This window comes from Carassius auratus, chromosome 31 (genome assembly GCF_003368295.1).
Source record: "Carassius auratus strain Wakin chromosome 31, ASM336829v1, whole genome shotgun sequence".
NCBI classification, from domain to species: domain Eukaryota; kingdom Metazoa; phylum Chordata; class Actinopteri; order Cypriniformes; family Cyprinidae; genus Carassius; species Carassius auratus.
In genome coordinates, this window is record NC_039273.1 from 25107825 (window position 1) to 25124269 (window position 16445).

The window sequence follows — 16445 nt, forward strand, 5'->3', positions numbered from 1 at the left end:
TCTTTTTAATAGCTATGAAATAAGTCTCATATTCTCTCCAAGGGCTGCATTTATTTGAGCAAAAATACAGTAAAAACACTGAAATTATTATCAATATTGAAAGCTGTTTTGCTGCTTAATATTTATGTGGAAATGTGACATTTTTAAGTTTAAAACAATTTCAAACATAAATAATTTGTAACATTATAAATGTCTTTAACATCAATTTTTTTAGCAATTTAACACATCCTTACTAAATTTAAACAGCAATGTAATTATGCATTTTTCCTTTTATAACAAAAGCTGCAATTTCACCACTGTTTACATAAAGCTTTCATAAAATGTTAATAAAGCATATGATAAAACACAACAATGTTCAATATTATTAAAATTAATAATCAGCAAGTAAATTAATTAGACACCCTGTAGCAACTTGCCACATTAATATTAAATATGCATAAGCATTTTACAAAAGCTTTAAATAAATCATATTTTATAATCGTTAACACCTTCATTATAGTATTTATTATCAGGTACTTCTTGTCGAGAACATGTAGTGGACAAAAAATGACAACACAATTAATACGAGGAAGTGATAAATGTCACGGCCTGTTTCCACTGAAACACACATCACTTATCAGTCTCACCTCACTGTTGAAAGACTCTCCGAGGGACATATTGTCACTAAACAGGAAGCGGTCATCATTCAGACAGGAAGCTCCGGGGAAGGGCTTTGCGTTCTCCAGAGGAGACGGTGTGCTTGGCATGCTGCCCGGAGTCTGACTGCCGCTGTCCCCGTGATCGAACAGATGCAGCTGGGACAGGTTCACGCCCCAGGGTTTGGGTGTCGGCGTGTCCCCTGGTGTTTCGGAGAGAGACATCAGCTCTCCGTTGTCCAGGCTGTCTATGGACCTGCTGTCTGAGGCGCTGTCTCGCTCCTCAAGCTGGTCTCCCAGAGTCCTGCGCTCCAGAGGAGGCTCCAGACGGTTTCCTCCGCTGCTGCGGCTCAGCTCCAAACTCCCCAGGCTGGCCGCGTCACAACGGCCCGAACCTGACCCTCCATCGCTCCCGGGGCTCCGGACAAACAGACTCATTAGAGTGCCCTGCCAACACGTCTGCCTGGAGATCTGCAGCGCTGCGTCCTGCTGAGACTGTAGCAGTGCATACACCTGCAGGAGAGAACAGAGGACATCTAAAGTATTTCTCCGTCATTGTATATCATTTAGTGCAGGTTTTTTTTTTTTTGCGCAAACACATTTTTAAGGAAAGGTAAAAAGATGTCCCATGCAAATGTGAAAATAAATCATGATAATTTCTTCACACAAAGCAATCATTCAATCAGGCTTATAATATAGCCCATGTATCATATGGATTATTTTTTGGTACTTAGTGTATTTTATCCTTTTATATGGAAAAGCAGTTTTAAGGCTATTCCTTAAAGGGGGGGTGAAATGCTATTTCATGCATACTGAGTTTTTTACACTGTTAAAGAGTTGGATTCCCATGCTAAACATGGACAAAGTTTCAAAAATTAAGTTGTACATTTGAAGGAGTATTTCTGTTCCAAAAATACTCCTTCCGGTTTGTCACAAGTTTCGGAAAGTTTTTTTCGAGTATGGCTCTGTGTGACGTTAGATGGAGCGGAATTTCCTTATATGGGTCCTGAGGCACTTTTGCCGGAAGAGCGCGTGCTCCCGTATAGCAGAGCAGAGAGAGGCTGTGCACAGACAATCACTGATCAGAGCGAGAGCGTCGCGAAGAGTCACAAAAGGAGTGTGTTTTTGGTTGCCAGGGCAAGACAACCCTGCACAGATTACCAAAAGAGAAACAGCATTAAGGGACCAGTGGATGGAGTTTATTTTTACAGAGCATCAACGGAGTTGTGCAAGTGTTTGTGTTTGTTCCCTGCATTTCGAAGATGCTTCGTTTTACAAACAAGGCCCAGGTTGACGACGGATTTGCACATCGTTTATTTCTTAAGGATAATGCAATCCCAACGAATAAGGGTCACGATCGTGTGTTGGAACCGCAGGCGGTGAGTAAAACCGCTTCAAATATCTCTGTGTTAATAACTTAGCTATCAGGGCGTAAGCACATCAAGTAAACAACATGCGATGTTGTCATCAAACTGCACTTTCCACATGTACAGCTAAAAAAAAAAAAAAAAAGACGACAAAGTGGAACTTTGTATATATTTGCTTAGCGGTTTTGGAAAATGACTGTTTCAGTACATACCACATAGAGAAGCCTTTGCTGATGCTGCTCTTGTTAAATTTCAGCCTCTGGATCTGTGTCACAACTTCCAGACGCTCTCAACTCAAAAGCCTACTGGCGCTCGTGATTCTTTAGCTCCGCCCACACGTCACGCCTCCTGCCGCTCGTGTTTTTCCGGGAAAAATCGGTACAGACTATCTTTCTCTTATGAATATAATAAAACTAAAGACTTTTTGGAGTTATGAAGGATGCAGTACTACTCTATAGGTACTCAAGATTAACAGGATATTGAGTGAAAACGAGCATTTCACCCCCCCTTTAAAACATGATTTTAGTGTATTTTATCCTTTTATATGGAAAAGCAGTTTTAAGGCTATTCCTTAAAACATGATTTTTGTTTTTGTTAACACTAATAACTGTGGTGTATTAATGTGATAAAAGCGCTCACCCTCTTGCATACAGTCAGGCGAACACTGGGCCCGGCTTTATGGGTCAGCTGAACCACAGCCATCAGATCTTTATAGTTCACCACAGTGTCTGGAACACAAGATAAAAGACCAAACACATTTCCCATCATAAAATTCTGTGTGGCTTCATCAATGAATGGTGTTCTAATATAAGGATTATTATAGTTAACTAAAACTAAAACCACAAAACATTAATAAGAAAAAAATATGGATAATATAAATATTATATAAATATAATACAAAACTATATGAATTTAGTTTCCAATGCAACATTTCTCATTTTCATTTAGTCTATCTTGAGGTACTAAAATACCTAAAACTGAATTAAAATGAATGGAACTGCATATTTAAAAAAAAAAAAAAAAACTAACAAAATTGAAAAACATAAAACAAAATTACCAAAGCTTTAACAAAAATGTAAATGAAAACAGAAAATATTCATTAAAAAATTACTTCAAAGTATTAATAAAAGAATTATTCCATAAAAACTGATAATAAATATCTGATAAAAAATCTGATAATGAATATATATATATATATATATATATATATAGAGAGAGAGAGAGAGAGAGAGAGAGAGAGAGAGAAAGAAATAATAGCAATGATTACCATTTATATTATATTTTTAATTAATTTTCTATTAATATTTAACACTGCATTTGCTTTGAAAATATGTAAATTATTTTGTTTTTGTTTTTTCTGCCATCGTTTTGATTTTCACCAAAATCCTTATAAATATATGATTAATATTTGAATCCCCAACAGCTAGTACAGACTTGTGAGAAAAGGAGCTGTTAAAAGGCCAGAGGCTGGAGCGGTTCATCAGGTTTCAGCAGACTGACCGGTAGACAGCACTTGGTGAAGGAGGCACTTGATGAGGGTGGAGGTGAGGTGCAGCTCAGAGAACAGCAGACTGAGGCCGGAGTATCCCACGTCCCTCAAGCGTAACCTCTGCTTGCTCTTCTCATACACACGGTCACACTTCAGCATCCGCTCAAACAGCTGCACAAACAAACATACACCCATTTGACATTTAACACAGCCATTATCAAACATTTTATAATGCATTATGCAATACATAAAACACATTTAGAGTTGATGAGCTTTCAAATGTGAATATATATCAAAATATAATTATGAATTTTAAATGAATATTTTCATTATGCACCACATTTTATATTTACTGCTGCACTCCAGTTGCTAATGTGTTCAAACAGCTAATGAAAACATCACAATATTTGTTTAGAACGGTTTTGACTTGTAAACTGTGCATATAGCTCTCCTGATTCAGACCAGACGACTCTTTAACTGGAGAAAGCAATATTATCATGGATAGAGGACTGGTATTTTAGCCGGTTTGACGTTAAAAACAACCTAATGGTGTATTGATTCTTACGAATATGCAGCTTTTCACTTCTCAAGATGTGCTCTGGATTACTTGAGGATTATTGTGATGTTTTTATCAGCTGTTTGGACTCTCATTCTGCCGGCACCCATTCACTGCTGAGGATCTATTGGTGTGCAAGTGATGCAATGCTCAATTTCTGTTCACATGAAGAAACACCCTCAGGCCATCCAAGATGTAGATGAGTTGGAGTACATTTTCAGCACACTCTCATTTCTGTGATCTATTCCAATCAAATCTCTAACTGCTGGAAGTTGGTTTAGAGAATCTGCTCGGAGTATGAAGTGCACCTTGAAGACGAGCTCTCGGAGGCGGTCGGAGTGTTTGTTGTTGAGCAGAAGAGCGTAGCAGGAGTCGGCTGCTCCAGGTTCAAACAGCAGCAGGAAGAGCTGGTCCCGCGCCACGCTGGTCTGCAGCAGAGTCAGCAGCAGCTCCAGCATCCCACACAGCTGCAACAGACCAGGCACCGATTTCAATATCATGTTTATCTCTAATAAGTGATAAGAGCAGGAGAAACCGGGAGAGACAGCGATGAAATGAAATGACAGGGCAGTAAATCTAGTTTGTGGTTAAGCACATTGCGGTTTAGGAATAATTAAAATAGATAATGGGCAAATCAATAACAATAAAGGAGAGTGCTTCTTTCCTGGACACTCACACTCACACAAAGTGCCCTATTTTAACGATCTAAACGCAAAGTTTTATTTTAATGACAGAAAAACGTTTGGCGCACCTGGGTGCATGGTCTAAACGGGTTGTCGCTAATAAAAATAAAAAAGTAAAAATAAAAATAAATATATATATTTATATTTAATTAGCCTACAAAAATATTTTATGCATTGCAATCCTTAAATTTGTCATATTTGGCATGTTTGTGTGCTGCTGTGTATCCCTGTGTTTAATAAGCAGCTTGTACGCTCTTTAAATAACAAAGAAAAAACATTGCACCAGACTTTAGACCAGGTTTGAGCTGGTCTAGGGCGCAGTCTATTTTCAGCTCCTCAAAATAGCAATGCACCAGCAATGTGCCTGAACACACCTCTCTTTTAGACCAGCATGCCCATGGGCGCCAAAATGAGCACAAATGCATTTGCAAATTAAACGACGTCGCGCTGGACGGGAAAATGCGAACCGTGCCGGACTGAAACTAGCAAACACACTTGTGCTGCGGCTTGCGTCACATTGCGCCGGCGTATGATAAAACCCAAAGAGTCAGACATTACCTGATCACCATCAGGAGTGTGGAAAATTAAATGCCTAATTTTAATTTAAAATTAAAATTTAGTCTTGCAACTTAAGAAAATATACAGAATTTTTTTATTATTTTTTTTTTTAATCTTACCAACCCCAGACTTTTGATTGGTAGTGTACTTTATGATTTGGGATCTGCTGATCCTAGTCATGCACACTATATAGGACACTGTGAGCCTACCAGCATCCTCTTCTCACCTGTTCCTCGTCTCCAATGGCAGCGATGTATCCCAGAATGCTCTGGATCTCCTCTTGGGTGGTTCCCTTGCTGATGTAATACTTCAGCAGGCCACAGAGAGAAGCTCTGATTGTTTTAATGTCATCCTCACTCAGATCTGCATCTTTACTTCCAGAACTAGAAAGAAAAGAGAGAGCGGATGACTTAATGGAGAGAGAGAAAGAGCCAGAACAGTCGTGAGGGGACACAGCAGAGGAATGAGGGATTGTGGGAGATGTAGTCTCACCCATAGTAAAGGCGTATAGTGTCCAGCAGGAACTGCACTCCATATTTCTTCCTGAACTGCTTCCTGCTGTCTTTGATGACGGTGGACATGTACTGGATGTGGCCTTCAACATCACAAACACGTCAAGATCATAACAAAAGTATAAGAGTCTCAAAGAACATACACTGAACTCAGCAACAGTGACGGTGAACAGAGCAGAAGGCTCTGGAAAGATTTTTCCCATTCATTTTCTTCATTGAGATTACAGAGTTTTCAAATCTCTCTTCTGAATTATGAGTTCAGTTCAGTTTAGTTCTTCATTTAAACATGCATTAAATTATAATAATGATATACACACATACATATAAAATCTTAATGTCATTAATATAATATAATATAATATAATATAATATAATATAATATAATATAATATAATATAATATAATATAATATAATATAATATAATATAATATAATATAATATAATAACCCCTGAGCTAATGGTTATAGAGGACTAGGAGTGACACTTAAAATTTATTTTATTTTATTTATTTAGGTCATTAATTATAAATTATGAATACAATGAAAAAATATAATAATATTTAAACGGACAAATTAATAGAAATAAAACTTTTACTTAATGTTTTAAAATATAGTTTAAAAAAAATTATGAAAACATGCATTAAAGAAATCTTTTAAAAAAATGTAAATACATTTTGTAAACTGACAAAATACATACGTGCATATAAATACTGTATACTTTTTATTCAATGTGCTTGTTAACATAGGTTAACAAAACCATAAAGTAAACAAATAAATTATTTTTATATGAAACTTTTAAACTGCTTTTTTATCCATTTGTCAAAAAAAAAAAAAATTCCATTGAGAAAATGAATGGGACTTTGACTTCCAGAACCCTCTGTAATCATGCTCCCTTTAATCAGACAGAATTAACAAACAAAAAAAGAAAGAAAGAAAGAAAAACAGTTTGTGTATCAAAAGTATGCATGGAGCTGGTTTGAACACACATAAATGCAGCCTGAATAAACCACACACACACACACACACACACACACACACACACTGACCGATGCGCAGTGGGAAATCTCCTTGGTTCCAGATGTTGAAGTTGAAGAGCAGGTGTGTGTGGAGCTGCTGCAGGAGCTGGGAGTTCTTCTCATACGTCATCTGCTCGATCAACAGCTGAACCGCCACCAGCACGCTCACGTCCACCAGGAACACCGGCAGCTGCACACACACACACACACACACACAGCAAATCAACACACACGCTGAGCAAGACTGAGAAATCAAAGCAAAGAGAATTGTGGGTACCTTCTGCAGCAGAGCTCCTAGCGTGGCCACAGCGTGGGAGTGCAGAAGGGTTTCCTGGTTTATGGGATGCCTCTGCAGGAAGTGCTTGATCACCAGCAAGAACGTCGCCACCAGATTCTTCTCCAATCTGGCCTCTGAATAAGAAATGTCCACAAACATCACATCACAACATTATCAAGACATACTACAGATGCAAAGATCAGTCACATATTCATTCTGACAGTCGACAGCTACACTCGATCATACTATTTATTAATACTTTAAATTACCTTTGATATTTCTATTTTAACTTCATTTAAATTTGAGCTAAAGTTTCATTTTTTTATGCACTTCTGTCTTTTTGACCATTTACATGTTTACTACATTTCTTTCACTTTACATTTATTTCAGTTTGAGTAACATTAGTACTTTACATAAATTATTTCATTTTTTTCTTTTTTTTAATCATTTAAAGTTACGTTTTAGAAATTTTAAGTCAATAAGTCATTTAATATTGACATTTTGTTTTATTTAAGCTTTATTTCTATTCATATTTTATATTATACTTTTATATTTTATATTTACTATTACAGTATTTATTAATATTTAGAATCAGCTTTTATTAAAAAAAACTTTTCATTTTAATTTTAGTAATTTTGTAATGTGTTTTTGTCATTTCTATTTGTTTTTTTATATTTCTATTTCACTTTATATTTATTTCAGCTTTAGTAACTTTAGCAATTAAGTTATTTTTTGCATTAACTTTTCTAGTTTCAAATATTTCAATTTTTTCTCCCCATCTAATATATATATTTTATTATAGCTTTATTTCAATCAACGGTTTCAAAATAACCCAAATTATAGTGCTCACCTGACGCTCTGTTTGAGGGCAGTATGACCCAGTCTCCGTCAGAAGGTGTGGTCAAGTCAGGGGTGATGAACTCTGACCCCGAGGGGTCCACGTGATGTAAATCAGGGGTTAACAAAGTCAACTGTTCCAAGACTGGGAGCAACACAGAAAGCCCTCCAACACAGTTGATCATGTCCTACGAAAGACCAAAGCGTGTGAGCAGGTTCAGCAGAAAGTGTGAGGAGCAAGCTCAAAGGAAGCCAAACGCCGTTCATACTTTGATATCCCAGTTGACCACCTTGTTTCCTGTCAGGCGACCGTGCAGCACATTAGGGGACAAATCCAGACAAATGGCTTTCCTGCATGCCTGTATATGCAAAGAGACGATTCATCATGTACATGTTAAAGAAGTTACGTCGCAAACATGAGTGACTGACAGTTATGATGTTCCAGAGCAAGCACAGAGGAGTGTTTCTTTTTCATGTTGACCACTTGTGAAGTGACTTGTGTGCCTCAGTGGATGATTTTTATTAAAACAGACAATCTTTTTTAGCATTCTTTGATTTCTATACACCCATATATATTTATAAACCATCTTTTTGAAGTCTTTTGTGCTCAGAAAAGCTGCATTTAATTTATCAAAAATATTGTAAAAACAATAATATTGTGAAAAATTATTACAACTGTTTTAATTTAAATATATTTTAAAATGAAATTTATTGCTGTGATTAAAGCTGAATATTTAGCATCATTCCTCCAGTTTTCAGGGTCAGATTTTCAAACCATAAACAAACCATAAATCAATGGAAAGCTTATTTATTTGGCTTTCAGATGAAAAACTGACCCTTAAGGTTTTGTGGTTCAGGGTCACATATGAGTAAATAATGTGAAATAATCAGAAACTATTTTAATATTAACTGTACAAGAATTGTTCATATATATTTTTTGTTAAAATGTTGGTTTATCCCTCAGATGGAAAGTAAAGTTAAATAAAACAACAATAACTTATTTTTATTGTGCATCATTTCTATATAGTTCAGTCCCTATATGGACTCCTCACCTTTGGAGAATAGTGTAGCAGAAGTTTGGGCACCAGGTCTCCGAGGTCAGCCTCTGGACTTTTAAAGGGGGAAATAGAGTTTGGTCCTGCGCTACAGAGGGCTTTGACGTGACTGGCTTGAAGGGGCTCGTGAAAGACCATGACACTTCCCAGCTGGCCTTGTAGTGAGGTGGGACTGCCCCACTCACTGTCCTGAGTCCCCGCCGAAATCAGTTTGGTGACAGACTCCGGTTTGGTCCCTAGCAGGCCGCCCCAGCCCGGGAGGATAGCGCCAAAAGACGAGCGTCCGGAGGGATTGCCTCCAGAAAACGGAGGATCTGGGATCTGAGAGGGAGGAGGCGTCGTGGTGCGGTGACCCGCTGAACCGATACAGCACGACGTGAAGGCCTGAGAGAGAGATACACACAATAAAAGACTTGATCGGACTGATATGGGAAGATTTAGGAGGGTTTCAAATACCTCAGTCATGGTCGGGTACTTTAAAGGTGCTGATAGTTTCTGCTGTCCATCCACAAAGATGTAGACCAGACTCTGGCCGAACGGCCTCTTCCCCGGAACGTGAACCACACCGATACTGTGCTGAAGGTCAAAACCAAACCGGACATCAATTCATCAGCCTTATATAAATATAAGCACAAGTACAAACGGTTCTTTGGTCATGTGACTCACCCAGAGCGAATCACAGAAGCAGTAGTCAGGCAGCATGACGGTGACGTATTCTTTCTTAGTGCACACCGCAACCACAAGCACTCCAGCTGAACTGATGAAGGCCTCGAACCCGGTGCCGCCCGGGGTGAAAAAACTACACAAAACATAGATTAAAAAAAAAAAATCAGTCCTTATAGCTATCATAAAAATTAAATACTACAATTAGGAGGCACACACACACACACTGTAGACTGCAAATTTGTAACTTATTTGATACAAAACAAAAATCTTTTAAAAATATAATAATTAAAAAACAATTTCAAGCAGCTGAAAAAATACAATGATTAAAGGCAAAAGACTTTTTATTTCAAATATTCACCCCTGTTCTTTACAGTGTGTTATAGTTATATTTTAATAAAATGCAAAATATAAAATATTTACAAAATATTTGTAATGACTGTATATGATTTTACTTTAATAATAAAAATACTTTTAAAAAAATCAAATAAATAAATACAAAAAATATACAGTAATTGTTGCAAAAAACACTTTTACTCAGAAGTTTGGGGTTAGTAAATTGTACTTTAATTCGGCAAGGATGCATTAAATTGATCAAAAGTGACTGTAAATGCATTTTTCCACAAAAAAAAAATTCAAAAAAGGTTTTCAACAATACGAAGAAACATTTCTTGAGCAGCATATTAGTATGATTTGCATCACAGGAATAAATCAGGATGCAGTTATTTTAAATTGTAGTTTTTATTAAAAAAAAAATTGATTGAGCAGAATGGACTTTTCAAAAACATAAAAAAATCCTACTGACATCAATATTCTGAGCAGTAGTGTATATAACTAAGTGAATAAATAGAACAAAAGGCTGAAAACTGTTTTCTTATTCCTTTATCTTCCCTTCCTACCAAAATCACCATCAAACCACTAATCTCTTATTTCCATTCTCACCTATACAGCTGCTTCCTCTTCTCTCCTTTACTGGGCGGGCCCAGCTGATCTTGGTCCAATGAGAGCCAAGCAAAGAAGCTGAAGGCGGAGCCTGGCCAGCGGAGGATGGTTGGCACGGCGATGCCAGCCATGGGCGGTGACAGATCAAAGTACTGCATGGCGCTCTCCATGCCCTGTTTGCGCAGCATCCCCAGGAGCGCCCGCAGCACCGGTCCCACATACGGGTGAGCGCGGCCCGGCTCGTCCTGACGCAGGAGTCTCAGCAGATTCTGGAGCTCAGAGGAACTCAGCGACTGGCTGCCTAAAGACCCCAACAGGCCCACCAGACTCTCGGCACAGGCCCGGTGCAGCCGCTCGTGTCTCTCCAGGGCCGACAGCACCACCAGAGTCATGCAGGAGTTGACGCAGGTGGCTCGCGTCCGCCGGTTCAGACCGCAGATGCGCCGGAGCCAGTCGGCTGTGAAGATCTGCAGCTCGGCAGAGTCCAGCTCTGGAAGCCACTGGATCAGGAGCAGGAGAGGATCCACGTTACTGATGCCCAGGAGACCCACGGACGAATGCTCACCCTCAACAGCCTGCAGGAAGTCAGCCATGGAAAGACAAAGTCAGATGTTGCTAATGTAGTGAGCTGCCCACTTAGGGAGCATTTAAAGGTGGTCAGATCTAGTGTTGCTTTCGTCAACGAAAATTATGACTAAATATCGTCGTCAACGAACCTACAAACAAAGTTAAGTCTGACACAGAGAAAGGGACTGATGTGTGTACTTCTAACATGTTTGGTTGGTAAAATAATGTTGTAAATTCAGAGCAAAATCAGAGCACCTTCCGTGTCTGGAATAGATGTATTCTTGAGTCTATACGGTAATAATAATAAAATAAGATAACTTTGTTTGAAATGGGTTTGGCTAAAATAACATTTTGTTTCGTCTGTATTACTAGGTGCTTATATTATATTGACTGGGTTAAATATAACTGCATTACTAAAAAGAGACTAAAATTCAATTTCCATTGACTAAAACTAATGAAAACTAAAATGACAGCTTCACACAAACTAGTCAGATCCCTCGAGACAGACGTTAGTACCAGACTGTTTAAAACAGCCTTCTTTCTAACCATCTTCATTATATCTGAATCAAACATCAGCAGTTATTGAACTCAACTGAATCAACACGGTTTCATTTTGCATCATGTGATTCTGTTATTTTATTGTTTTCTTTACTTTGAAGCTGCTTTGAAGCTATCTTTTGTATTAAGCGATACAGAAACAAAGGGGTTTTGAATGATGAGAAAGACAGGGGCAGATAACATCATGTGACTGACACACAGGAAACAGGAAGTGTCCATCTCACCATGTTCATGAGTTCCTTCAGCAGGTGTCTGGACGGCTGACCCAGGGACACCAACACCTCATACAGGTGAACGTAGCCGATCCGCTCCTTAAACACTTCCTACAAGGGAACAAGGTTGTTTTATTTACTGATAGTGACTAGTCAATACATACAAAAAGAATTCGCATTAGAACATGCATTAGAAATAGAAGTTGTAAAAAAAGCATATAGAGCTTTACTAGGGTTTGTTTTACTGGTATCTTAATAAGAGTATGTTATAAAAGAAAATTCTATTTCTTGAATTATTTAATAAAAATATTTGTGAAAGTTGATAGAACTTTCAGTAAAAAAAAAAAAAAAAAAAAAATTATATATATATATCTCCACCATTTCTGTCATAATTTAGAAATAATCCAAAGGAATAAGATCAACTAACATAATAGAATGTTAGAAAACTTCCCTTTGGGGCCATTCCAGATAGAAATCCTGTACATAAAGCTTAAATAATCACTCGATTATGACAAACCTTTGCAGCAGGTGACTTGAGCATCACTGTGGTGAGAGTTTTGATTGTTGCCACGGCAAGAGAGTCGAGTCTCCCCTGGAAAACCTGATTGGAGGAAAACAGAGTCGATCAGGAAGAAAGACGACTCAGCACAGCGTGAGGCCTGTTCTATTCCCTGCATGTCGGTTCACTTTGCCATGCAAATGATGAGTGAAAAGCCAATGCTACAACAGAACCATGCTTCCATGAACAGGCAGGAATAGAATCAGGCGTCGTAAATGTTGATTATCAGAGTGAAACTGTTTGAGTTCTGAGCCTCTGATAAAGATGATATCAGATCATCAGTGCTCAGATCTGAAACTAAAACCTCCCCAACACCAACCCAACACACTGTTCATGTATACACACAGACAACGTATTCCCAGAAAATCACTGTCCAGCCACACTGTGTCACGAGACTCCTGATTGGCTGATTGCAAAAATCATGATGTTCAATCTGCCATTGCAATGGACCATATTCACTGAACATTTTTCTAAACTTCCGCATTAAAAATAAGCCAGCTTGTAAACTTCTGATGAAGCATCATTTGATGTAACTATTGAAGCTGACACTATCTAGCAAGCGATGCCATCTCGTTTGATTATCGATAACTTACCTTCATAGTCATAACTGAACATTTGCACAAGGTTGCCAACTTTGGTTGCCTGGCTGAAGTGAGATTAGTTACAGCTGTGCAGTAAAATTCACATTAAAGATAAACTTTTTATTCATGATTAACATCTGATGGAAACCAAAGACTTTTTGAATTGAAAATGACATGAAATTAGTTTTATAACCAGTAGATGGCAGCAGAGGCTCACTCAAGCCGCTCAGTTACAACTTTGACTCCCTAGTTTTCTCACCTCTTGCTTTATTATAAAATTACTTTTGTAACATATTTTAGTACTTTTACTGTACTGAAGCATAAAAAATAACAAGTGCAGGAAGTCTCATGTAAATAATTAAGCCAAGACACCAACAGCCTAGAAGGGTTTATTTTATAACTCCTAGAAGAGGCGCGCTCCTCTCCTAGCTCAGCTGAAATGACTGAGCTGGCTTATCTAAAACCAGGAAGTAACCGTGCATACAGTCTATTGGCTAGTTCATTATGAATAAGACCGTGACAAAGACTGGCTGGAGAGTGACAAACACTGAGTAGCTATTAACAGAATAAGACATGAAATCAACGAGGTACGTCTATACAGCGTAAAACACACAGCTATGGGTCGATAGTCTGGAGGCTGCTGAAGTCACAGCATTCTGACCCCGTTACCAAACCACCAGAGGAAAGGCGAACAGGAACGGGAGGGAAACAAGCAAAGCAAAATAAATAGGATGAGATGATTATTGAAAGCATGACTGAGTTAATAATCTAAAGACCACTCCATTACAAGCTCCTACATTCACAGCACTTCACATGAAGAGATGGACAAGGAAACACTGAACGTCTTCTGAAAGAGACCAGGACCGGTCACTTTTGGTGCCAGTATATTTGGATATGAAACTCTGTTGTCAGGTCATGGTACACATGCAAATATGAGTGGGTTATATAAGCAAAAAATTTATCATGTTAAATATAATACTTATTACGATATTGTCACACATTTTGGCCAATGTGTCATAATATAAATGTGATGGGAAATGTATCCAAATACAGCTGAGAAAGTTCATTTAAATGTGAAACTAGTCACAGGCCAGTATTACACTATAATAATTTAATTTCAACTATTTTAATTGATTAATTCAGCAATATCATGTTATTATATCTACTAACTTTATAATATATTCATTATTATCTTAAGTCTAAAATTTATATTATAAACAAGATAAAAATGGAGTGTTTATTTTATATTCATGTGTGTGTGTGTGTGTGTCCATTTATAGTATATATTATAAACTATATATTAGATTAAAACTAATTTATACATTTATACAATACATTAAATATTATTATATAACATACATATATACATATATACACACACACACACACACACACATACATACACACACATACAAATATACACATATTGGATTGTTTATAATATTTTTATAACCTACATTAATTATACAATAATAACATGAATTATACTATATACTTTTTTGTTGTTTATTTTATAAAAATATTATTTAAAATGCATTTATAATTATATATTGTTTCTATTATTATATATTTTACATATTATTATATTTACATTATACTGGATCACTGTAGATGTAGATTGTTCTCGGCTATTACATTTTTAAATCCGATGAAAAACTAAAATAAACAAATTCTAATCATTAAAAAAACTATTCAATTTCCTCGTATCAACAGTGTATCATAAGTTTGGTTTATATGTGACTCTGTGACTCGTAGTGACCCTGCTCAGGTGAGAGAGAGAGATAGAGAGAGAGACAGAGAGACAGAGAGAGAGAGTCAGAGAGAGCGAGAGAGAGAGTGACTGTGATCTTGTCCTGGAGTGGTCATGTGGGCGGCGGGGGGCGGGGTTTGCGGAAGCGACAGGCACAGGTGGGCGGTACCTGAATCTCACTCTCTCCTGTCAGTAACCTGTTGGTTAAATCTTTCTGGTCCTTGTCTGCAGCTGTGCACCTAGCGTTAACCAGCTGCCGGACGGAGCCGACCGCAGCAAGCACAAACGGTCAGATGAGAGGAAAATGCAAAGGGTTAAGGTTAAAAGGTAGGAGGTCAAAGGTTGTGATCCTTAGTGCCTAAATGTTCCATCACTAAAGGACAGAAACATGCACGGGTAGAAGGCAGTGCTGCAGTTCTGATACGTGTACATGCAGATACAAGCTGATAACTCTAGAAGCACAGTCAGACAGTTTTAATAGCCACATACATCATCAAGAAACTGTTCTGAAACACATACATGTGCACAAAGAAAACTGATCTTTAAGGCAAAGATAAAAAAAAAAACATTACAGTTGTAAATATTTGCACAAGAAACTGACTGGCGAGACAAATTCGGTCATGTGCATGAACACACAAAGGAAAATCCTGCGACTGAACACACTGTCAGTTAAACGACAATTAGCAAATCTGTCTATAGATTCTGACAGGATCTACAACAAACAAGGATATTCCTGACAAACATTACAATATATAAGACGGCAGGTCATTAACATCCTGTAAAAGTCATACAGTGTCAATAGAGCTCAACTGTTGGGTTTTGTGACAAACGTTACAATATATTAGACGGCAGGTCATTAACATCCTGTAAAAGTCATACAGTGTCAATAGAGCTCAACTGTTCCAGAATCCAATCAGAAAGCTCCACATCTTTTAGAGAAAACATATCAACCTTCCAGAGGAGATCTAGCATGATTTTTGAAATAAGTTATGTAGAAGTCAATATGACTGGACTACAATTACCTGCTGAATATCATGCACCCTTAGGGAACTAATCTGCATCCAAATATACTTTCACTGTTTAGGATCAGATAACTATATTTTTAAAAGGGTAATAAATTGTTATAAATATATAATAAATATGTTCAGGCTAATGAAGGCTAAAATTGTTTTCTAATTGAATAGACTGTAAAGTGTAATTTATTTCTAATGCACAGTTGTATTTTCAGCATCACTCCTCCAGTCTGCAGTGTCACATGATCTTCAGAAATCATGAAAATATACTGATGTGCTGCTCAAGAAACATTTCTGATTATGTGTCGCTTTATATTTTTATGGAAATCCTACATTATTTTCAAGATTCTTTGATGAGCACAACGTTCAAAAGAACAGCATTTATTTGAAATATAAATCTTTTAAAACATTATAAATGTTTTTAATGCCACTTTTGATCAACTTAATGCATCTTTGCTGAATAAAATAATGGATTTTCTTTCCTTTTTTATTTGAGCATAAAAGACAGCATTGATGTGGTCTGAAAAGAAAAGACATTATTATCTGGGTTTTTGTGTCTTCTTGAAGTATTCATAAAGGTTTATGGGAAGAGTACTGCATTGGTTTCCTCAAAAA

The 16445-nt window shown here is 37.3% G+C and overlaps 1 protein-coding gene across 4 annotated transcripts in view; it reads right to left on the bottom strand.

The window, feature by feature from the left end:
- The window catches only part of LOC113050955 (neurobeachin-like protein 1), a 56106-nt gene that overhangs the window by 19737 nt on the left and 19924 nt on the right, over window positions 1-16445 (bottom strand). For 2 of the 4 annotated variants that reach the window (XM_026214448.1, XM_026214449.1), the window contains exons 11-27: window positions 14987-15070; window positions 12445-12528; window positions 11940-12038; window positions 10591-11165; window positions 9652-9784; window positions 9442-9561; window positions 8983-9369; window positions 8200-8289; window positions 7944-8118; window positions 7094-7227; window positions 6847-7006; window positions 5781-5883; window positions 5515-5671; window positions 4356-4514; window positions 3503-3662; window positions 2642-2730; window positions 627-1148 (exon numbers count right to left, since the gene is read on the bottom strand). In XM_026214448.1, the coding sequence (XP_026070233.1) occupies window positions 627-1148; window positions 2642-2730; window positions 3503-3662; window positions 4356-4514; window positions 5515-5671; window positions 5781-5883; window positions 6847-7006; window positions 7094-7227; window positions 7944-8118; window positions 8200-8289; window positions 8983-9369; window positions 9442-9561; window positions 9652-9784; window positions 10591-11165; window positions 11940-12038; window positions 12445-12528; window positions 14987-15070 (3231 nt within the window). The remainder of the gene's footprint in view (window positions 1-626; window positions 1149-2641; window positions 2731-3502; window positions 3663-4355; window positions 4515-5514; window positions 5672-5780; window positions 5884-6846; window positions 7007-7093; window positions 7228-7943; window positions 8119-8199; window positions 8290-8982; window positions 9370-9441; window positions 9562-9651; window positions 9785-10590; window positions 11166-11939; window positions 12039-12444; window positions 12529-14986; window positions 15071-16445) is intronic. The other 2 variants (XM_026214450.1, XM_026214451.1) reach the window with 1 other exon arrangement.